A 22,985-nucleotide genomic window follows, 5' to 3' on the forward strand; every position below is an offset into this window, starting at 1 on the left:
CAGGCAAGGCTGGGTCTGCAGAGACTAGACGAATAATCTCAGCCTTCACCTGCTGTGAGAGTCCTACCAGGGAGCACGTCACTGAAGCGTAACGTAGCAAGTGCTGTCCTTGCAAAGGTGCAGTGAGGTGTGAGGGTACATGAGAGGAGCAGCTCACCCCGGACTCGGGGGAGTGGAGAAGCCTTCCGGGCAGGAGTCGAGAATGTGGGGCCAGGGTGGTGAGGGAGGCCATTGGAACGGTAAACAAGAGGCTGGCAAGCCCTGGTGAGAAACCTGAATTGCCTCCTAAAACCAGTAGGGGCTTGAGTAGTATCAAAGAAGAATAGCTACGATTATCTGAAAAGGCTCTTAATATACTCCGGTTTTTTTCTAACTATATATCTATACGTGGCTAGATTTTTTTATATATATACTTCAGAAGCCAGAGTAGCGTGTAACAGAATTGACTGCAGAAGCAGATACGGGAATCCAACTATATTCCGTTTTAAGTCACACAAAAGAAGTTTACAAAAATAGGAAATAATGACAGTCTTCTCATTAATTATTTTTCTGTTTTGGAAAACGTTTTTTTATAAAAGTATGTTACCAAGTAGTGATTTTGCGATTGCTATTAATGAAGAAAGAGAAGTATTTTAAGATTAATGAAAAGGCAACGGGGGACCCTTGAAGAGTTTTCAAGTAGGGAGGTGCCATGATGAGATTTGTATCTCAGGAAGATCACTCTGAAGCCATGCCCGCCCTTGATGGCGATCTAAAGTAGGACAGTGAGAGTCGGGGTGGAGAGAAATGGATGGATTCCAAAGGTATTTAGGAGCTATAATTACCAGAGCCTGGTGAGCTGGCTTGTGCTGCGGATGGACATTGATGTCACTCCCCAAGACTGGGGACAGAGGAAGAGGTGCGGGGTTGGCAGTGGGTGTTGTTGGGGGTGCGCTCCATTTGACGTGTCTCGGGAACACCGGAGGGGAGGCGCCAGGAGAGCTGGTCGTGTGGCTCTGAGGGGCAGCACCTGCTGGAGTCTCCAGCACGCGCAGGGAGACCAGAAGCTGGGGACAGACGTGGAGAGAGAAGAGGAATAATCCTAACAGAACCTTAAGGGACACCAGCGTATAAAGGACGTGAACCGGAGAAGGCGTCTCTGAGGGGCGCTCAGGGTGGGACCAGACGGCTTGAAAGACCGAGAAAGTGTGATTCCACAGGAGCCAGAGAGGGGTGTCAGGAGGGGCACGGTAGGGCCCGGTGCAGCCAGGGGTCAGGGCGGGCGGAGAGCGGAGGAGGCACCACTGATCAAGCAGAGGGCGTGCCGAGCAACCTGGAAGAAAAAGAGAAAGCAATTTAATGGTTAGGATACCAGACTGGGAGCTTCGAGAAGGCTCAGACATTGTCTTAGTTCTCTTTTTAGCTTCATGGCCTCAGGTAGTACCAGGTACTTGAGTAGACACTCAATAATTCCGTTGATTTTACCTTAACTGATGCACCTGAAACAATCTGGTCTCCTCTGTGTCTGAACTCCATGGTAGCCCGTCCCCAGTGTAAATCGCTCGCATTAAATGTACAAGTATTTCCTTAGGGTCTGTGGCGGAACTTCCCGAACACTGTGTCACGGGCACAGATGGCCCGATGAGGTCTTGATCCCCTCAGCCTTTGGGGCAGCTGGGAAGGGCCTGAAGCTGGCAGGCTGGTTGCATGCAGCTTTCTCTGTCCTGTGTGTCACACAAATATATCTTTCTGTGTGTGCCATGATGTGGAAAATACTGGACAGCCGTGGTCTATAGCAGGGTTAGTAGTTCCTGTATAGGTGCCACCTCGCCTCCTCTGTGCCCAAGGCAGGTACCGCTAAGCAGTCATGTCACTGTTTCCTGATGAACCCGTACCCTCCCCCAGAACCTTCCCAACGACACAGACAGCGCCATGGACGCGGCCCCGCCTGCTTTACAGTTCAGAACCTAGCACTCTGATAAAGGGTTTCAGATCACCGAAGATGGAGAATAAAGGATGCATTTTTTTTCCCAGTGACTGACCTTTTAAAAATAAGATGAGGATGCTTTTGGAAAGAATTTTAATTGTTCTAAACCATCACATTCATTGTGCCTGCTCTGCTCTGTAATCATTCTTTGCTGGGGATTCAACTCAGGCTGCACTGAGCCGAGAGCTGTGCTGGCCACCTGGGGAATTTCATGCAAATCTTACCCCCAGTGCAGCTCTCCAGGGCTGTAAGATACAATGCAAATATTGGATAGTAATAATAGCTAATATATATGTAATAAGCTTTTAGAAGTTTTCAAGCTCTGTTTTAAATGCTTTACATATATTAACTCAGTTATTTCTCATATCCTTATGAGGTGAGTGTAGTTATTATTCCCATAATACAGATGAGAAAACTGAGGTTCAGAGAAGTTTAAAAAAAAAAAAAGCTGAAGCCTAAGTTCACATAATAAGTGGCAGAGCTGGGATTTGAACCCATGTACTTTGGCTCTGGAGACTCTGCTCTCAGTCACTCAGCATCCTCTGTTTTTTGTTCCTCTGTTATTTCTCCTTAGCATTGCTTTGGCCCTTGAAGTAGGAATAAACCCATTCTCAGTCCCCTGTCTTTGAACAGACTGACAAAAATGCCTGGTTCTCCTCTCCATTGTTGAAATCATCCTCATCCTCTAAAACTCCGCTAAGCCCCCATCCTCTTTGAAGCTCTGCCCCCGAGCTTTGGCTATGCCCTTTAATTGATGCCTTGTGGCTTCCTTCCTGGTTATAGACCATCTTGCCTGCTTCTGGCTTTTCCCTTTCTGGGTGTCATGCCTTCCCCGAGGAGATCAGGAGCGCCACGGGAGCGAGGACCAGACCATGCACCTTGCTCCTCTCTCCCTTGGGAGCTGCAAGTGCCCCAGAGGACCCTGGGGGGCTCTTCGGACCAGGCTTCTCGGTATAGACACTGCCTGACCTGATCGTCCCTTCAGAAACCCGCCAAGGCCTTTAGAGGTGGAGTTCTACTCCATGTGACTTCCACTTGATGAACCGTTAACAAACGCTTACTGCTCTCAGTTGGAAAATTAGTTATTAATTTCACAAGAAATTCTACTTCATTTGAAAATCTCCTTACACCTAATAACATAAAATGGCTGTTCAAAATGCAAGCTGTTTCCTTCTTCCTCTTTTGAATATGTGGTTATTGCTTTTGAAGAAGACAAAGTGAAGGAAGTGTTTCCTGTTTGCAGAGGCTCACGCTGAACCTACAGAAAGAGAAGATTAGTGTCAAAACATCCCAGAACCTAGAGCTCCTGTAACTTTCTGCTTTTTAAGCACTTTTTTACTATCACAGCTTGGGGTTTAGTTTTGCTTTGTTTTGCCTATCTTACCCTCTCACTCCCTTTGAAGAATAAAATGTTACAGAATCAGCCAAAGGTTCATTCCTCTCCCCACCGCTCCGTGTCTGATGCTTTTGTATAGTATCCACTGCCGGTGCGTGTTTGTATCTTCACCACCTGTGAGTATATAGCAAGGCTTCTCAGCCTGGACACTGTGGGCATTTTGGTCCAGGCCATCCTTTGTCGCAGGGTCTGTCCTGTGCCTTATAGGATGTTTAGCAGCATCCGTGGCCTCTACTCGCTAAATACCAACAGCACCACCATCCTGTCCCCAACCTCCCCCCCGCAACCCAAGTCATCCAAAAATGCCTCCAGACATTGCCAAATATCCCCTGGGAAGCAGAATCACCACTAATATATATATATATATATTTATATTTATATTTATATACTATGTATATGTAAACTATCCATAAAATAGTTTAAATAGTATACTATTCTAAATATTTTAAAAATTTGTGTAAATGGTATTGTATATACAAATTCTTATACAACTTTCTTTGTTCATTGTATTTTTGAGATTTATCCATTAGATCTAGTTCATTTATTCTAGCTGCACATATATAATAGAACCACTTAATAATTTATTTCCCTCTTTAGGGACAGTTGAATTTTTTACATTTGCTTACTTAATATTATAATCGGTGCTTCACAGAATATACTCATAAATGCCCCATTAGGCACTCATAGCTCCCTGGAGATGAAATTGCTAGATCATAGGACATCCTCACTTTTACTAGATCTTGACACATTGTTCTCTAAAATGTTTGAGCCAATTTAAACTCTCATCAACAATATATGGAGTTCCCATTTCCTTCACATCATCCGTATCCTTGGTATTGTTAGACGTTTTATTTTTGCCAGTCTTACAGGTATGAAATGACTTATTGCTGTTTTAATTTGAATTTCCTAATGCTAGTGGGCTTGAACATCTTTTCTTATGTTCATTGACTCAGGGTTTCCTCTTCTGTAAATTGTTTATTCATATACATTTATCCGCTTTTCTCTTGTATTATTTATTTTTTCTCATTGATTCTTTACATATTCTGGATACTATTTTGTCAGTTATATGTTACAAACATTTTCTCTTAATCTGTACTTTGCCTTCTAGCTTTATCTTTTTTAATCATACAAAAGTTCTTGTTTGTACTAATTGTTAGCAATCCTTTTTCATGATTGATCCTTTGTATTTTTGTTTTAGAAATCCTTTCCTATCCCAGCAACATAAAGAATGTCACTTATTTCTTCTAAAATTTTTAACAGTTTAGCTTTCCAGATTTCAATCTTTAATCTATGGGGTTTATTTTATTTTATTATTTTTTTATATTTAGTCATCTTGGCTAGTTTAATCACATTGTTGTTGTTTATTTTTTGGCTGCACGACGCGGCGTGTGGGATCTCAGTTCCCCGACCAGGGATCGAACCCGCACCCCGTGAATCGGAAGAACGGAGTCGTAACCACTGGACTGCCGGGGAAGTCCCTGTGGGGTTTATTATAAAATAAATTTGTTTTTGTATACGATATGAAATAAAGGTCAAATTTTATCTCTTTTTTAAAATTTATTTATTTATTTGGCCATGCTGCACAGCATGTGGGATCCTATTCCCCAATCAGGGATGGAACCCATGGCCCCTGCACTGGAGTCCCAACCACTGGACCGCCAGCGAGGTCCTCTCTTTTTCCATCTCTATAACCATTTGTCCTAGTACTGTTCATTAAGTGGTGTGTCTTTTTCCTGCTGACTTACAATGTTTCCTCCATCATATACCAGTGTCCATGTTTACTTTTGATTTGTTGACTGTCTCTCCTGTTTCTTTGCCCTATTTACCTATCATGTGCTAATACCATCCTATTTTAATTCTTGTAGTCTAACAGTAAGTCCTAATAACTAGTAGAAAAAAAACCCCTCCCTTATACTTCTTGAAAATATTCAGGTCTAGTTTTGACCCTTGAGGTTGTCTCATTCAACCAAAACACACACACACACACACACACACACACACACACACACACACACAAGCGCGCGCAGTGAATTTTAAATATATACCCATTAGGAATAGGTTTAGCTCCACATGACAGGAAACAAAATCACAGAAACCTAAACAAGGCGGAAGTTTGTCTCGTGTAGAAGAAGTCAGACGTTGATAGGCCCCGAGCTGGTGGGGCCCGTGCATGAAGTTGCGCCGCGAGGCTCCTTTTCTCTGGCTCTTGCCCTGTCCTCAGCCTGCCTGGGCTCCAGGAAGGAGGAGGAAACAATGAGGAAGGGTGCATCCCCCCCCTTTAAGATCTCTTCTGGAGCGGGATGGGGGAAGGATGGATTGGGAGTTTGAGATTAGCGGATGCAAACTAATTTATATAAGATGGATAAACAACAAGGTCCTACTGTAGAGCACAGGGAACTATATTCAATATCCTGTAATAAACCATAATGGAAAAGAATACGAAAAAGAATATATGTGTAACTGAATCACTTTACTGTACAGCAGAAATTAACACAACATTGTAAATCAACCACACTTCAATAAGATAAATTTTTTTTAAAAATTTAACTCATTTAGGGGCTTCCCTGGTGGCGCAATTGTTGAGTGTCCGCCTGCCGACGCAGGGGACAGGGGTTCGTGCCCCGGTCCGGGAGGGTCCCGCGTGCCGCGGAGCGGCTGGGCCCGTGAGCCATGGCCGCTGGGCCTGCGCGTCCCGAGCCTGTGCTCCGCAACGGGAGAGGCCGCAACAGTGAGAGGCCCGCGTACCGGAAAAAAAAAAAAAAAAAAAAAAAGATTTAATTCATTTAAAAGAAATAAAAAGAGATCTCTTCTGGAGGTACCAGATGCCCTTTTTGCTTGCATACCATTGGCAGAACTGAGCCCTCGTGGGGGAAGCTGAGAAATGTACTAAGTGTGCGTCACCCCCCCCCCCCAAAAAAAAAGTCCTATTTTTAAAGAAAAGGGAATGTGGATGTTGAAAGTCAACCAGCAGTCTCTGCTACAGCCTGGAATTGGCAGAGTGTGAAAAGATGACAGTATTGAGTCTTCCAGGCAGGAATGTGCTGTCTTTCCACTTATTTAGGTCTTCTGATATCCTTCAATCAAGTTTACCATTTTTCATAGAGATCTTACAAATTTTTTGTTAGATTTAATTCCTAAATACCTAGTGGTTTTTATTTCTCTTTGTAAATAGGAATTTTTTGCACTTATATTTTCTCAGTGATCACAGGCAAGGCATGTTACTGGGTTTTTTTATTTTGTGCTCATTGGTTCTCATTTTCTAAGTAGACGGCCAGCATGTGTGATGACAGTCTCTCCCTTTCCATCCTTCTGCTTTTTCTTTCACAAGTGGTTGGTTTCATCCTCGTTGTGCCATGACTTGTGTTGAATGCAGGTGATAATAGGCATTCTTGTCTCTTCATCAAGTTTTATTAAATTATTTTTATATCTGTTGAGTGTGAGCATTTGGTTTTCCTCCTTTAATCTGTTAATGTGTGAATTACATTACTATATTTTCTAAGATTCCTGAGATAAATCCTAATATAGTACATCATAATGGATAAGATGATGATCTTTTTTGAACATTTTTGGATTGAGTTTGCTAATCTTTTATTTAGGATTATTGCATCTGTCCATAAATGAAAAATAGATTGTTTTATAATTCTTCTTTCTCATAATAGCCTTCTCTGATTTTTGGAAACAGCGTTATATGGCCTCAAAAAATTAGGTGGGGAGCTCTTCTTCTTTTCTGTTCTCTAGAACAACTTGTGTTAGATGGCAGGTCCTCAAAATTTTCATAGACTTCACCTGTAGATTTTTGGTAGGTAGATTTTTAAGTATTATTTCAATTACATTAATGGCTAAAAGTCTAATCAGGTTTTCTATTTCTTTTTGTAACTTTCTATTGAAGTATAACATACAGAAAAGTTAGCATTATATAAAAGTAATCATACAAATGTACTTTTTGGTGTTTATTTTATTTAACATTTTATTTGAGAGATTTAGCCATATTGTTGCATACAACTGTAGTTTGTTCATTTGAACTGCTATATAATACTACATCATGTGAACATACTATAATGTATCCATTCTGCTTAATAGGCATTTGGGTAGTTTCCAGTCTTTTGAGGTTTACAAACAACACTGCTGAGAATGTTCTGGTCCCTGCCCTTGGTGAACATGTGTTTGCATTTATGTTGTCCAGGAGTGGAATTTGCTGAGGCATCCACGTATGTGCAGCTTTAGTCGAGGCTCCTGAACAATTTTAAAAACTGATTACCAATTTCTATTCCTTCTTGAGTTTTGGCAAGTTATATTTTTCTAGAAAATTGTCTATTTCATCAGTTATTAGCACAAGTAAAGTATCCTTATTTAATATCTGTCATTATGTTCCTTGTGTTATTCCCAATATAATTTGTGCTTCTTTCTTTGTCTTTTCACTGAGCATCAGGTTTATTCATTTTATTTGACTTTTTCAACAGTCAGCATTGGGTTTTCATTGATTCCTTCTGTTGTGTCTCTGTTTCCCACTTTATTAACATTTGCTCTGTATTTCATTCTTACCAATTTCTTTAGACCACTGTTACCTTCTCTAACTTCTTGAATTGTATTTAACTGTTTAATTTTCAGTCTTCATTTTCGTTAAGTTCAATATCTTAAAATTACATCAACTACTTAATTATATCCCACGAGCTTTGATTGGTAGTAGTTTCAATTTTATTCACCTTTAGATATCTTCTAACTTCCATTATGATTTTTCATTTTTGATCTCAAATATCTGCATTTTTGTTTGTTTTATATTAATTATAATTTTGATATTTATTTTTAGTTGCATTGTAGTCAGAGAATATAGTCTGTATAATATTTATGTTTTGGTATCTGCAGACATTTCATATAGGACTTAGTGCACTGTCACTTTTTTAATAAATAATTTACTTATAACAGAAAAGAATGTATATTCTTTAAAAATTGAGTGTAGGCTATATATGTCCATCTAGACAAACTTGTTATTTATGTTCTATATTGTTATTAATTATCTGTCTGCTTGATCTATCAGTATATGCTAAAAATTAAATATATGTCTAGATGTTTCCACTTCACTTGTAATTTTGTGAAATTTTACTTTCTGTATTTTGATGCTGTCATGTTATATATAAATAATATCAACGTATCTTAGTGGTTTTATCCCTAATAATGCCTCTTTTGCCCTTGAGGTCTATTTATTTGACATGAATATAGCAACATCAGTTTGCTTTAATATTTCTTTTTCCATCTCTTTACATTAACTTGTCTATGTCTTTATATTTTCAGTTAGTCTGTTGTTGGGTTGTGGGGAATGGGAGAGATTTCAAAATTGACAATCTCAGCCTTTCAGCTTGTGAGTTTGTCAGTGTATATTTAGTGTGATCATTAATATATTTGAATTTATTTCTACCAGTATCTCTCCAGAACAGTTCTGTATAATATCTCTATTTTTAGTTTCCCTATTTTTTAAAAAAACTGTCTTTTTTTTATAGTGTCCTATTCTTCTTTAACTCCTTCTGTATCAGTCATCTCAAAACTTGTAATTTTATAGTTTTTTTCAGAATATTGTAAATTTAAGTCCTTGGGGATCTAATCCCCCTATTTATGGTACACACTGACTCTTGCTCATGATGGGTTTTTTCCTCATGGGTTTTGTAGTTTGGGGTCCGAGTCTTCCCCCACTGGAGCTGTGTCTATGAATCCCATCTAATTCATCTAATTCCAGGATGAGAGAGAGTCTCTCCAGAATAACTTTAGATTTGCTTCTGCTTGGCTCCTTAGGTGTATCCATCTCCGATCCCAGAACCAATTTTATGTACTTTTCGATGGGTTCTTAGAGCAGATATATGATGTAACTTGAACCCCAAATTTCCCTGCAGTTCTCAGCTCTCAGGCAGACCGAGATTCCTGCTCCCTCCCTCAGGAAAATCTGCTCTTTGGTTGGTTTTTTTCTCATCCTGTCTCACTGGGGGTGCTGCCATTTGAGGTTGTGCCTTTAAGGAGGTAATGAGCTTAAAGTCACTGCCTCTTTCAGACCCAAGGCCTCCTCTCCTGAACCCAAATAGGTGATAAAACCCAAGTAGCTCTGGATTAGCAGGATGTGCTCCCCCTTGCATCCCATCCTCTCTTCTTTACTGCCCTGGTTTTCCAGAGCTTGTTTCTGCCACCTTGGGGCCTCCATCTTCCCTGTATGTTCAGCTATGCATATGAAATATCTTTAAATTTTATCTAGCATGTTTAGGTATTATAATTTTCCTATATTATAATAGGAAAAATTTTAGGTTTTCTTAGTCTCTAAATCTTCCAGAACTAGAAGACGTCTAGAAACAGATTTAAGTTGATAAATTTAAAAGGTGGCATATAGGTAAAAAAAACGTCGATTTTTTTTAAAAGCATCATGCAGTGCACATTTTTTCTTCACATAGCGGCTTTTTTTCATTGATTACGTAGAAAAGGCAAGAAATGACATCGCCACCAATGTGAAGTTATCCATAAAGCCACACAGAGGACAGGAGTGAACCTCTTGTCCCTGCGTGTAAGGTTTACCTTTCCATTCCCGAGCCTGTCCCCCAACCTGGCTTTTATCTCCACCTGCAGCCTCCCTCTGTGGACCTTGCTCAGAATTCACTCAAATTTTAAAAGAGAACAAGAACAGGGAGAAGAGGAGCTGGAGGAGAAAGGGGGAGGAGCGACATTTTCAAGAGCTGCTGAAGGAAGCTCCAGGTGTCTGGTTGCCTGCCCTGAATTAGCCTCCGCTCGTGTCTTCCCGAGTCCAGCGGAGTTGGGGCGGTGTCGGTGGGGACACCACGGGGCTGAGGTTGGGAGTGACTGCGTGTGTCTTCCACTGCCTTCTGGAGTCAAATTGCACAAATCCCTTTGGCAGTACCTGCTACCTTCTTTGCTCTCTGTGCGCCTACCGCAGGCTGCCGATTTTAGCCTATTGATTGAGCTCGCACACAGCAGGTCCGTGTGACGTTTCATTGCCAGTCTGCAGCTGTGACCGCGTTGCCAGAGAAAGCTCTGAAATGCGTCACCACGTTTCTGCTACGCCCGTGTCTGATCGCCGCGCGTTGATCTCTTTTTAGGGAGGAATGATCAACTGGAACCGTCTTTTCCCTCCTCTACGTCAGCGACGAAACATAAACTATCAGGATGGTCTGCAGTCTGAGCAGCAAGCGTCCCCTCCTCTAGAGGTTTCGGAGGAGCAGGTAATCAGTAACACCTGGTACTTACCCCAAACCCACGCTTCACACTCCAAGCAGTTTTGGTGAACGAAGCTCGAAAGCAATCAAGCATATAAATACAAAGATTTTGATATCAGGTAAACCACCACCTACACCAGTGATAGATACTTGGGCCCTTTATTGGCTACTGTGGTGCTTATGAGTTTGAGGAAGGCATAATTTGAAAAAAAAAAAATGCATTGTGATCACTTATTTTTAAATCTGTGATATTTCATGTTTACTGAAGTTGGTTCACTACGGAGGCTGGGAGAGAAGGAGGCAGAAGGACCGGGAGCTTCTCTGTATGGTTTTCACTTAGGAACCAAGTTAATGTTTTACATACTGAAAAAGCAAATCAACAGTGGGGACAATCATAAAACTAAAAGGAAACTGAAATAAATGTTCCGGCTGTATCTTAAGTGAATAATATAATCAAAAGGGAGAGGGAAAATTAATTTCGGTAACTTTTGAACATAATATGCCCGCTTAAAAAAAAAAAAAAAAAAGAACTGCAAACCTCAAACTCTTCATGGGTTTATTTTTCATGGTGGTATGAGTACAGCAATTCTGAAATTATATTGTATGTATTGTAGATTAGAGGAAATGAGGAAATAGGATGATCTAAAGGGACAGGATGTATGCAGCTTAATCTCAGGTGGCTCAGGAAAAATAAATGGGAGTGTGTGTGTGTGTGTGTGTGTGTGTGTGTGTGTGTAGACAAAAAGCAACTGTGGCAAAGTAATAATGGGTGAATGTGGATGAAGAGTAATTGGGTTCTTTGTGCTCTTCTTGAAATTTTTCTAGAAGTTTGTAATTATTTCACACTAGAAAGTTTTTGAAAATCTAAGCTCGTAAGTTGAGAGCACTTCAGTAACAACCCTTTTAAATTTCATCCTGCAAATGTTGCTTTCTTCTCATAAAAGCAAATCAAGGTCAGTGTTTCATAGCAAGTCACCCCATGCACTTTCCCCATCCCCTGTTCCCAGAGCCAGCAAAAGCCAGTCCATCCCAAGGCACTCGGTCTCTGTGGCAAAGCTGTATGTTTCCTGACTTTTTCTGGAACCCAGGAGGGGTTTCTGGGCAGGGCCCCCACTGGCACCTCTGGGTTAGGCCACCACAAGTGAGAGAAGCCAATGGAATATGCCTGACGAGCCGGCCCAACGCCTCGCCCTTAACTTCGCAGCTCAGACTCATCCTTTGAGCAACTCGTTAGGGTTCAGAGATGGGTTAAGGAGCCACAGTTCTCTTCCGCCTCCATTAGCGGATTTCCAAAAAACTGTTAGCCCCACGATTAGAAACTAAGGCCGAGTAACTCAGCATTTGGAAGGCATTTATCATAACAGATTAAAAACTAAACTAATACTCTCAAATTCAGGTGAAAAGAAATAAAGTTCTGTTATATTACTGTTTCCTTGATAGAACCCAGGTCACATCCCTCAACAGAGCAGCCGTTAACGATAGAAAGTATTTAAAGGTGAAATCGTTCTTAGTTTTGACACTTGAGGGGAAAAAAGTGTCAAAAAATTATAACAAGGTGAATGTGTGTAATTGAAGTCTTTAGGGTTGTTTTGTTTAATGAATCATTCTCCTTGATCCTCCCAGAATGACACCAGCGAGGTTAACATGATGTCAGTATCAGTTCTAAATATCATTTACTTCTTCTTGGCTCTGTTATGAAAGATGTAAATACATGAGAGGTTGTTTTTAACACGCCTCCTTATTCATTGACTTTTCTAAATCTTTTCTATTTCTTGATTATCCTGAAACGGCCTTACAGACTGCCCCGCATTAACACACAGAGATCCCGCTCGGCATTATTCCCGTACTCTCACTAGTTTTTGTGGTAGGTGCTCGAGAGACTGTAAAAGAGAAGAAAGATGTTGTTCTTACCTCAAGACATTTACAGTAACGTTTACAAGTGTATAGTTACATATAATCTCTTGGTTAGTTGGAGGCTAGACACTGTCTAAAATATTATTTGGGGCTTCCCTGGTGGCGCAGTGGTTGGGAGTCCACCTGCCGATGCAGGGGACGTGGGTTCGGGCCCTGGTCCGGGAGGATCCCATGTACCATAGAGCAGCTGGGCCCGTTCGCCACAACTGCTGAGGCTGCGCTCTGGAGCCCACACTCCACAGTGGGAGGGGCCCCCCCAGTGAGAGGCCCCCCGCGCACCGCAACAAGGGGTGACTCCCGCTCATGGCAACTGGAGAAAGCCCACGTGCAGCGATGAGGACCCAGTGAGGCCAAAAATAATTAAATAAATAAATTTATTTTTTAAAAAAAATTATTTGTTAGTAACATTAAGATAGTTTGAATTAACAAAACCTTTTTATGCTTAATTTTTCAATTAGATGTGCTATACGTTATTTAAACCTCAGTCATGTGATTTTAATGCATTTAAGAAACTTAGTAATTTTCCAAACCAACGAAAAGAGAAATGATGATTTGAGTTTTTTCTGGTATGAGCAAATACTTCAGGAATTTTAGTGAGAGTTATTTAAGATAAGAAATGTAGTCCATCTATTTTGAAAACAAAGAATATTCTAAGAAAGAATGTGCATCCCCCATTAAAGTCTAGTAAGACTCTAACATACGGCCATAGAAATGTTTGCCACCTTTTCTACTATTGCTATTAAGTTTCTGGATTTTTAGTTCTTCACGATCCACTCCTACTAGTTTTCAACAAGCACCTTTGCCAGTTCATCACCCCGTGCAGATGCCACCCCAAACCCTACTAGTATCTTAAAAATAAGTGTATGCATTATTGCGTTTCTGTCTCTTTTTGTTTTTTTCTTCTTAACCAGAGATTTTCATATTACACCCATATGCAGAATTAACAAATAGTGAAATTTTGTCATATTGGCCTCATTTTTTTTTAATCAAAAGGGAAAAAAACTTCCCAAGTTTGTCTCTCTTGAGCCCTCCCCAAGCTTAGAAGGTGTCCCTTCAGTTTATGCTTAATGGGACGCACAGGTGAAATCGGACAAGGAAGTTAAACAGGACTAACTGAGCCAACGCTGGCATTTGACGAGAGGAGGAGAAGCGTGGGCTTGACAAATGTTGACTTCCTCGCTTCCAGTCACGTCTTCCCTTCCTTGCAGTCATCCAGCAGTTATCAGCTGTCCGCTCTGCCCAGTCTAACCACTGGGCCAGGTTCTTGAACTACGGAGACAGGTCAGGCAAGCGATTCCTGCCTGCACGTGGTGCAGAGCCCAGTGCGGAGCCAGGCTCAGGGGCAGCTCTTGCCAACTGTAATCAAATCTTCCGATGCTGCTGAACGATTGCCAGTGTGGGAGGGCGGGGGCCAGTGCTCTTTGTAAAGATGTGGCCTGGTGAAAAGCGCATCAGGTCTGGGGAAGCGCAGGTGGGTGAGGTTGGAGCGGAGAGTGACTGCTGGGGCAGGGGCCTCACGTGGGGAAGAAGTAGGGAGGCCTCCCAGTGGTCCTTAGCGGGGCGTGGACCTCTGCTTCCGTGCTGTAGGCATTAAGGGACAGTGCAGGATTTTAAACAGGGAATCCCATTGTTGAATTTCCCTGGAGGATGGACTCGACGTGAAAGAAGGGTCATGTTATGCTCATAACCACGTATGTAACGTCTTCCATCCCTGCCCAGGGAACGTGTTACAGTGCAGGTGCTTACGAGACTGTTGCCCACTCGAGATATGGTACCACTTCGTACGTTTATAATACGTGAGACGCGTCGTGCGGATTCCATTCATGTCCTCTGAAATATCCATCGGCCCAAGAGAGATGGCACACAGTCTCTCTCAGTCATAGCGGATAAGTAGCGAAACGTATTCAGTATGAGAGAATCAAAATCTCAGTGGGTCTCTCTTCTCATCTCCGGGGTCCTCACCACTGCCTCGGAAAAGCCTAGCTAAACTCCATAATGCTCACCTTATGAAAACCTACAGCTTCTACTCTGAGCATCTGGACCGCAGTGAGTTGGGTGTTGCTATAGAGACGCCCACGTCATCTGGTTCCCTGGCGGACGGTGAGCTCCATGAGGGCCAGTACCGTCTCTTCCGCGTTTCCCTCCTGACACAGAGCCCGACACACAGCAGGTTGCCCCAGTGGCGGTTAGAGCAGGGCTGAACGTGAAGGTATGGTTGGCGGGCTTCTTTTTCAAAAGAACACTTTTTTTCACTTCAAGATATGTTAGAGGGTGGTCCTTCGTCCGACCTTTCCACCTCTAAGCTCTAGTGCTGGTGTTAGAACGTGTTATCCATTAGAATGAAATATTGAGTGGTAGTCAAATAAAGCAACTTTCGGGGACGCCTAATTCTGCTGGGTCCTGAAAGATGTAAGCAAAGGAGCCCCCCCAGCCTGTAGCAGGGCCTTCTCGGGACTAAACCCTGAAGCAAGCAGGAGAGTACAAAGATGAGGGGCCGCTGAGCCCCCTGCGGCCGGGCGGGAGCGTAAGATAACCAGGTACAGTCCACTCAGCCGGCTGTGTGATCACAGGGCTTCAGCAGTTCCAAGGAGGAGGAGAGGAGGTCAGCTGATGGGGAGTGAGGGTGGCACTGACCCAAGGGATCTGGCACTGGACTTTGCCCTGACTGGTGACAAATGACAGCTATAATGAGGGCGGCAAGGGCAAGCCTACCTCCCAGGGCCTCTGTGGGGTCAGCCCTCCCGGCAGGGTACGCACATGGCCTGGGCAGCCCACAGGGGACTGCTAAGGACTGCCTTTCGGGTGGGCATCGTTGTCTGCAAGAATCAGAATTTGGGAAGTAAGAACCCCCAAAACGATGTGTTTTTGACACCCTTCTTAGCTAAAGGGAAGTTAAAGAAAACCACAGCCTTATCTGAACAAAACAAGCAAAGGAGTGTTTCAAACTGAGAGGAGTTGCTATGAATCTCATTGGAGTGAATGTCCTCCTTCACTTGTGTCGAAGAGTACTAGAATGTTGAAGTGGGGTTTTATTCATTTTCTTGAGTAAGAATTACCTTGAGGTAGTAGGGGTACAAGTTCCAACCACAGAGGATTAAAAAAAAAGAAAAAAGGAAAGGAAAGGAAAACCAGTCCAGATTGATCTCCTTTCTTTATAGGTTTCTTTTCTTGTTTGGTGAGGTCTCTCCTTGGGAAGCATATTTCCACCTCGTCCTCCTGTGCAGCACTGCCAGGTGGCAGTGACAGGGCCCTCCCGCAGTGCCCGCTCCTGTCCCAGCTCCCAGACCTCGGGCCGGCCTCAGGGGTCCCTGACACAAGAGCAGCTGTTAGAGTCGGAGGTCCCTGCAGGGGGACCTTGCGCAAGTGTGCTTCCCTCCCAGTGAGGAGGCTGAGCCGCAGTTTCAGTGCCGGCCTGTCCCTCTGATCTTGCCGCTGGGAAGTTGCATTTTCAGTCGTAAGAAACAGGACTTGGAGATGTGCTATGTGAGTCACTTGAGATTTTATGAATGAGTGATGGGGAAAATGGGAAAAGCATAACATCCTCTTTGGACAATAACCCAGCTACACCTGGTTTCTAAAAGAAGTTAAAGAAAAGGATCGTTCAAGTTTTCAGGCTAGAAATCGAGATGAACTCCGTTCCGGTGTTTTGTGGTGAGTATTTTTAGACGGAAACTTTCCCGCGGCACACAGGCAGAGGAGGGAGGTGCTCACGGGGCGCTGAAGCAGAGGAGGAGCGCCGAAGGAGATGCGTTCCAGAAGGTTTTCCAGACTGCCGACGGCCCACCAGCGCGGCACTGGCTGACATGCTCTGGACCCTGCTGTCTTCCTATGCGACTTCTTTCGGGCTGGCCACCTTAGTTTTGTTAGGCCAATTCTCACTTACGCGACTTAAACGCTAGGAACAGGCAGCAGAGGTCACTTGCTCTGTTGTTCAGCGCGGCTGTATTCAGCCACGGCGGGAGGTGTGCGTGTGGCTGTGCTCGGCTGTGCACCGGGCTGGAATCGGGTCCCTGTCATCTGGGGACACAGGCCTCTCCCTGAGTGCCAGTGACGCTGGTCCCAGGAGACGGGGTGGTGGTGGCCCTTCTGCTCCGGGACTCCCGCCAGCCTCTCTGAAAACAAGCCTGTGTTTGATCTTGTGAAAGACACGTCAGTTCTTTGACCAACAAAGGGTATAAAACTAGCAAAGTGGAAACATTTCAAGTGAGTGCTGACAGCAAAACCCGAGGGCAGTTTTGTCACGTCGGAGGCCCTGAGGGTGTGATCCTCCACACCCCGCCCGATGGCTTCTCAACAGGACGGAATGATCGCAAGAGGTAATGCTTACTGAGCACCTGTTATGTGCCGGCCACCGTCCTAGGCCTTTCACCCCTGTCTCTCCTACCCTCGAAGCTGCGAGGAAGCTGGGAGCCCGAGGCTCTAGTCCCCGGCCTGGGACCACACGGTGACTCCGCAGAGACCCTTCTGCCACCTCCCAGCAGCTGGGCTGGGGCACTTCTCTAACAGCTGCCAGCTCCCCTGTGGTTTTATTTTGAGGAATTGTGAACCTCTAGAACCTATCCGTGTCTTGCTTACGCGACCGCAGGTCTGCATGGCCTCAATTTTCTCTTGCTACTGTCGAGCACAGGAGTTCCCACATCATGTGCTAAATAAAGCTACACCCTCAGACGGTTACGAAACGCACAAGGGTTGTGCAAGTCGGGCGCCGATAAACACGGAGGACCACGACGGTGATTCTCGGTGTCCACACCACGGGGGCGGCAGCTCTCTGCTGCGGCCCTTGCCGTCCTGGCCGTGAGCTGCCGGGCCCCCGAGGGAGGGCAGCGATGGGAGGCGCAGCCCCCTGCCTGGCTGCGGCCGCCCAGCCGGCGCTGTCCTCTGCAGGGTGACGGGGCCGCCAGGCAGCCCCGTCGGAAGCCCTCTCCCCGTCCTTCTGGTTCTCTGGCCGTGACCCTCCTGCCCGCGCCGCAGCGTGCCGTTTCACTTGTCGTAGATGTTTACAGTTTCGGACACTAAAGGCCACTTACAGATGCCCTTTCTTCCTGTGCTTGTTCAGCTTGTAAATAGCGTTAACACCATTTCTACTTCGTGAGCTTTCTCGTCTGGTCCAAGTACCAGGTCATTCAGCGTGAAAATCCTCTAATCACACTTGTCTTCTCACCCCTGAAGAATGCGAAAGGCTCCCAGGCCAGCTTTAGGCAAAGGGCTGGGATGGCCACTCAGCCACTGCCTGCCCGGAACAGCAAACATCCTTTTCAGCAGAGACCCGTGAAAGACCCAGCCCAGCTGTCAAAGGCGGCGACGGCACGTGTGCTTGCGTGTCTGAAGAGAGAATGAACCCGGAGGAAGCCTTGTGTGCAGAGAACGCGCTTCTCCTCACACCAGACGTCACCCCCTCGGGCGCGGCCCGGCCAGCGCGTTTCCCTCAGGGCCGCGGTGCCACGGCTGCTCTGCTCTGCGTGCAGCAACCCGTGCTCAGCATCTCCTGGATTTCGGGCCAGACTCGGAGCGGGTGGAGAGGGAACCACAGCACAGCTGGAGGCTGTGGCCGGCAGCCCCGCCCAGTACCGGCGCTGGGGCGAGGCTCACGCGGCATCAGCTCCAGGGTGTGAATCGTGACTCGCCAAACAGGTGGATTTGTTCCTCTCGGCTGGTGCAGAGAAGCAGCCAGGCGTCAGCTATGCTTGAAGTACTAGAGGTGACAGAGGTGACAGCGAGTGTAGCATCTGCCACACCGTTCACCGTCATTGAGAGCGGCCACCTCGTTGGCCCGTGGTGTCATGTCCGTAGGTGACAGAGACAAGGCAGGCAGAGCTGCCCAGCCCCTCACTGGCCACGTTCACTTCACTAAAGATAGTGGTCCTTAACCAGAAGTGACTGGAATAAACATCATAAAAGGTCATTTCAGGGGCTCCCCTGGTGGCGCAGTGGCTGAGAGTCCGCCTGCCGATGCAGGGGACGCGGGTTCGTGCCCCGGTCCGGGAAGATCCCACGTGCCGCGGAGCGGCTGGGCCCGTGAGCCGTGGCCGCTGAGCCTGCGCGTCCGGAGCCTGTGCTCCGCAACGGGAGAGGCCGCGGCGGTGAGAGGCCCACGTACCACAAAAAAACAAAGTCATTTCAGTCCAGGGGTGTATGAAATAGTCTGGCCAGAGTACCCAGACCAGTGAGGTGGTCTCTCCCTGTTGACGCCCATCCAGTGGGTCCCCGAGTGCCTCTCAGTGTGAAATGACCCCAAGGAAAGGCAAGAGTGTGGATTCTGATCACTGAACAGCAAAACTGATGTGTCACGTGTGGCAGGAGCCTGAAATAGATTATCGAGGAGATACTTGTGAGAGGTAAAGGGCCTTGTGGTCTGAAGGCACCAAACCGATCCTGTCGACACAGGATGCCACCAAGACATCTGCACTTCTCGCCACGCCAGGAGAGATGTTAGTGACATTGCAGCAGATAATAATATGAAGTTTGAAACTGGTTAAAATTCAGAAAACCTGTTGATGAGCCACTTGGATAGAAAGGGGAGGGCACTGGTGAGCTCTGGGCCCTGCCTTTGACCTTGTCTGCTTGGCATTTTAACTCGAGTGACGTTGTAGAGCTTAGCAAGTGTGCTAATCACATGTGGGGATGATAGAGTTTGAGGGAGCTAACACAGGAAACAACAGAATTTAAGCTGACAGTAGTTTTGGTTGACTAGAAAACGATCAGAGGAAGTTCGACAGAAATGCTCCCAATCCTAAACCTGGAAGAGCAGACACACAGTGACTCGGAGGCCCGGCTTGAGCGCATCTCACGCAGGGTTTATAGCAGGCCCGCCAGCTCACCACCCCAGGATGCTGTAGCTACACTCTCGGGACGTGCGTACACGCACACAAACGCACACACACCCACTGTGCCGAGGGCTGGGGTGGCACCGCCTAGCCGCCCTCTGCCCCGGGCAGACCACGCCAGCAGTACCATATTCGGCAGCAGCACACATGGACAAGCGCTGGAAGGGGAGGGGCGGGCTGGAAAGTGCTGGATCCTGAAACACAGGGATGAAGGAAGGCGGCCAGGGCCCTGACAGTACGGTGGTCGGGAGAAGCTGGGGGCCCTGAGTCACAGCCGGGAGGAGCCCAGGACAGAGGTCACTGGGACCGCGAGACCCCTACTCTGGGTTTCTCCTCGGCTGGGAAACGTGGGAAAGGGCCACGGGCCGCGAGATCAGTGGATGAAGACGAGTTACGCAGGCCAGGGGCAAAGGGGAGAGCCTCCCGGCAGAGGACACACTGGCAGCAAAGGTGGGGGACACAGAGCCACACGGCCTCGGACGGCCCGGGAGCTGCGTGCCTGCGGAGGCGGGGAGGCGACTGAGCGCCTCGTGCAGAGAAACGAACGGGGCTGTTTCCTGTGGCTTCAAAAGGCAAATGAGGGCCTTTGAAGTCCCACGGGTGGGTGGTAACTAGTTAGATTCGGCTCCCTTGAGGAGGACCTTTCCATCCCGGCCGATGAGTGGAGAAGTGTTTCTGAGACCCCGGAAAGGGCCACTTTTTCCCAGGGCAGGAGGTGGCAGCAGGGATCCCTGCCGTCCTGCCCGCCGGCAGTCCGTCCGTCCGTCCGTTACCCCCGGAGGCTGAGCTGGAAGTGGGCCGTCTCCCCCGCCAGGCCGGCCCTTAGGAGGCATGTGTGAGGCGGAGAACTGCAATGAGGTTCCTTAGGGGGAGGACCCTCACTGTGTGCTTTTTTAATCCTAGTCTTAACGCCCCACTGATGAGGGATCAGAGCGTCACTTTCAAAAACACCAGCTAGAACCCCAGCTTCTGAAAGGTGGGCCGAGTCTCCTCCCAGCCGGTTAGCCTCTCCCTAAGGCCCCCTGAGGGACGAGGAGTCTGGGGTCTCAGTCACCCCTGCGGCCACCCGCTTGCCCCGCCTGCCCTCGCCCTCCCGTGCACACCCCCCTCAGCTGGGGGGAAGGAGAGGCCGCGGGGCTCTGACCACTGGGGAGCCCCAGGGCATCGCGTTCTACCGGAAGGAAGGTTAGAAGTGGTGACCAAGTCCCCAGCCCCTTGTCAACTCACACCTCCGTGGAAATCTCAACATTTGCAAGAGTATCACTTTTCACTATATATTATTGCAAATGTAGTATATTTCAAAATACGTTAAAAAAAGAAACAACACCTGCGGCTAGTCCGGGGTCATAAATGTTTTTATAATACATTTTTAAGTGGGAAAACAGGTTAGGAATAAACTGTAGTAACACTGCCTGTTTTGACCTTGGAGACTGCCTGTATGTAAGAGTACGGGAAACCTCTACATTCACAGATTTGTGGTCGAAAAGATGGAGGCCTCGACCTCCCTGCCCTCGGTGGCTTTAGCTGCCTCCTCGGCGCAGTTCTGCCCGGGCTTCGCCCCCTCTGCGCGGCTGCTGCCCGCAGGCCGGCGGGGACTCCGTGGGGGACGCTGCACCTGCCGTGAGATGCCTGGGGGGGGGGGACGGGCTCCCCAAGGCCGCGCTCGGCCTGAGCCACTCCAGGAACGCCAAGGCGCGTGTACCCGCGGAGCCCGCCAGCCTCAGGACGCCTGCGGCTTGGATAAGCTCTTCCTCGGGAGTCAAATTCGACCCTGAAGGAGTGTGGCTGGTGCAGACCTGATTCGCAGGCCTCACGCCACAGCTCGGCCGCCCTGTGCTCATCCTGGCAGGTCACTGACCCTCGGAAGCCCCCTTCCTCGTCTCTAAAGTGAGGACTCAGTGAGGAAATGGTATTTATCGGCTGTATATAGTGAGCGCCGTAAAAGGTTGGGCCGGTTGTAATTTTATAAGCATCAGACTCCACACTGAAATGAAAACCGGTTGTGTTGTTGTTGATCTTTCATCCGTCCTGCAGAGCTCGCACGAGGAACATTGTGGGGCTGGCGGGTCAGTGGCGTGTCGTCAGCCTCATCAGGCTTCTGGTTTTGTTTCTGTTTGCAGGTTGCCCGGCTCATGGAGATGGGCTTTTCCAGAGGTGATGCTTTGGAAGCCCTGAGAGCTTCAAATAATGACCTTAACGTGGCCACCAACTTCCTGCTGCAGCACTGACGGTCCCAGAGGACAGCACGGGCTGGCGGGCTGCTGACCACAGCGGTGCCGCCCCGCTGCCGGCTCAGCCCCAGGACCCGGCGAGGTCTCTGGCGAGATGTCCTCGCTGTCCTCCTGAGCAAAGGGTGGCCCCCGCTGCTCCCTCCCTTAATTCCAAGATCATTACCATTAAGTATCCAAAATAAGTTCGCCATTAAGGTAGCATGTATTTTCTATCTTTATTTTTTTATGGAGTATTTTCCTTGGTTTGGAGAATTAAATCTCCCATTCCTAGTGTGTTTAAAATGCATTAAAATTGCAGATTTCTGCAAGCAGTTGAATAGCACTCCAGATGGGAAATTACTGCTGTTGTCATATTCTTTTTACTATAATGCATCTTCCTACATTATATCTGATCGTAAGTGCCGGAAAGGGGACTGTTACTCAGAAAGGACCTGTCAAATTTTCTTTATGGACTTTTTTCATTGCTTTCTTCCCCCCCCCCTCAAATTTGCTTTCAAACCTGGGTGGCTGTTCAAGGTCCCCACTCCCTAGGGATGAGCAGTTCATATCTGCCGCATGCAGAGTTGGCCAGACCCAGCCAATGAGGGAGAGACAGGGAACTGAACCCTCTTCTGCCTGTTCCAGCCGGCTCCCGTCTAGGGGATTTTTCCCAGCTACTCCCTGCTTCCATTAAAAAACAATGATAACAATCAGGTACCGATTTGAGGTTCTGGAATACTCCATGAAACTTAACTGGAGTTAATTTTGCTTAGAATATCCACAGTTAGCCACTCAGGCTAGGAGTAAAAATGGGACAAAGAGAAGAGCTGGTTTCCTGGAGCAGCACGGGGCGTCCTAGCTGCAGGGCCAGCCCCTCTGGAGGCAGGTTCTGCCTGGCCCTGGGGTGATCGGATATCAGCCCGAGGCAGGGTAGACTGACCCCACCTGTGGGGAGGAGGGGGTGGCGGGAGCAGATGATACGGTGAAAAGATCTAAAGCAAGATTTAAGGAAACTTGCAACTATTGTGTTCTGCAAAGCCAGCAGAAGTGTTGCAAATTGATGCAAATTTAGACATGCCTGGTACTTAACAATAAAGTTTTTAATGTGTTTTACTTTTTGGTGTTTCTTTATTAGACTTACCTAAATAAAACTTTGTTCTAGTCTGTACTATTCTTTACCATCCAAACAAAAACAAAAAAAAAAATTGTTTTTATCAGACTGCTCATCTTTCTTCAGAAGATTTGGGTGCTTTCTTTGAAGTGAGAGGAGCCCTTTGATCCCTTTAAGTAGGACTGGCCCTGTGGGTGAGCGCAAGTGAGGCCCCATTCTGTGGCTTGTTGGGCCTGAGGTGAGTTTCTGGGAGCCTAGCTGCTCCCAAGCACAGGCCCTGACTTGATCCGAGCGTCCCCCATCTCAGGTGTAAGGACAGTTGACAGTGACGGCACGTCCTTGACCACGGTCACTGGCCC

General features: G+C 46.7%; 1 protein-coding gene across 1 annotated transcript in view; it reads left to right on the forward strand.

Moving 5' to 3' along the window:
• UBAC2 (UBA domain containing 2) overlaps positions 1–22,628 on the forward strand; it is a 160,565-nt gene extending 137,937 nt beyond the window's left edge. Inside the window, 2 exon segments of the mRNA XM_059041971.2 lie at positions 10,451–10,573; positions 21,426–22,628. Coding sequence (XP_058897954.1) covers positions 10,451–10,573; positions 21,426–21,533 — 231 coding nt within the window. The 3' untranslated portion in view covers positions 21,534–22,628.
• Positions 22,629–22,985: the final 357 nt, after the last annotated feature.

This window comes from Kogia breviceps, chromosome 16 (assembly GCF_026419965.1).
Source record: "Kogia breviceps isolate mKogBre1 chromosome 16, mKogBre1 haplotype 1, whole genome shotgun sequence".
Taxonomy (NCBI): Eukaryota; Metazoa; Chordata; class Mammalia; order Artiodactyla; family Physeteridae; genus Kogia; species Kogia breviceps.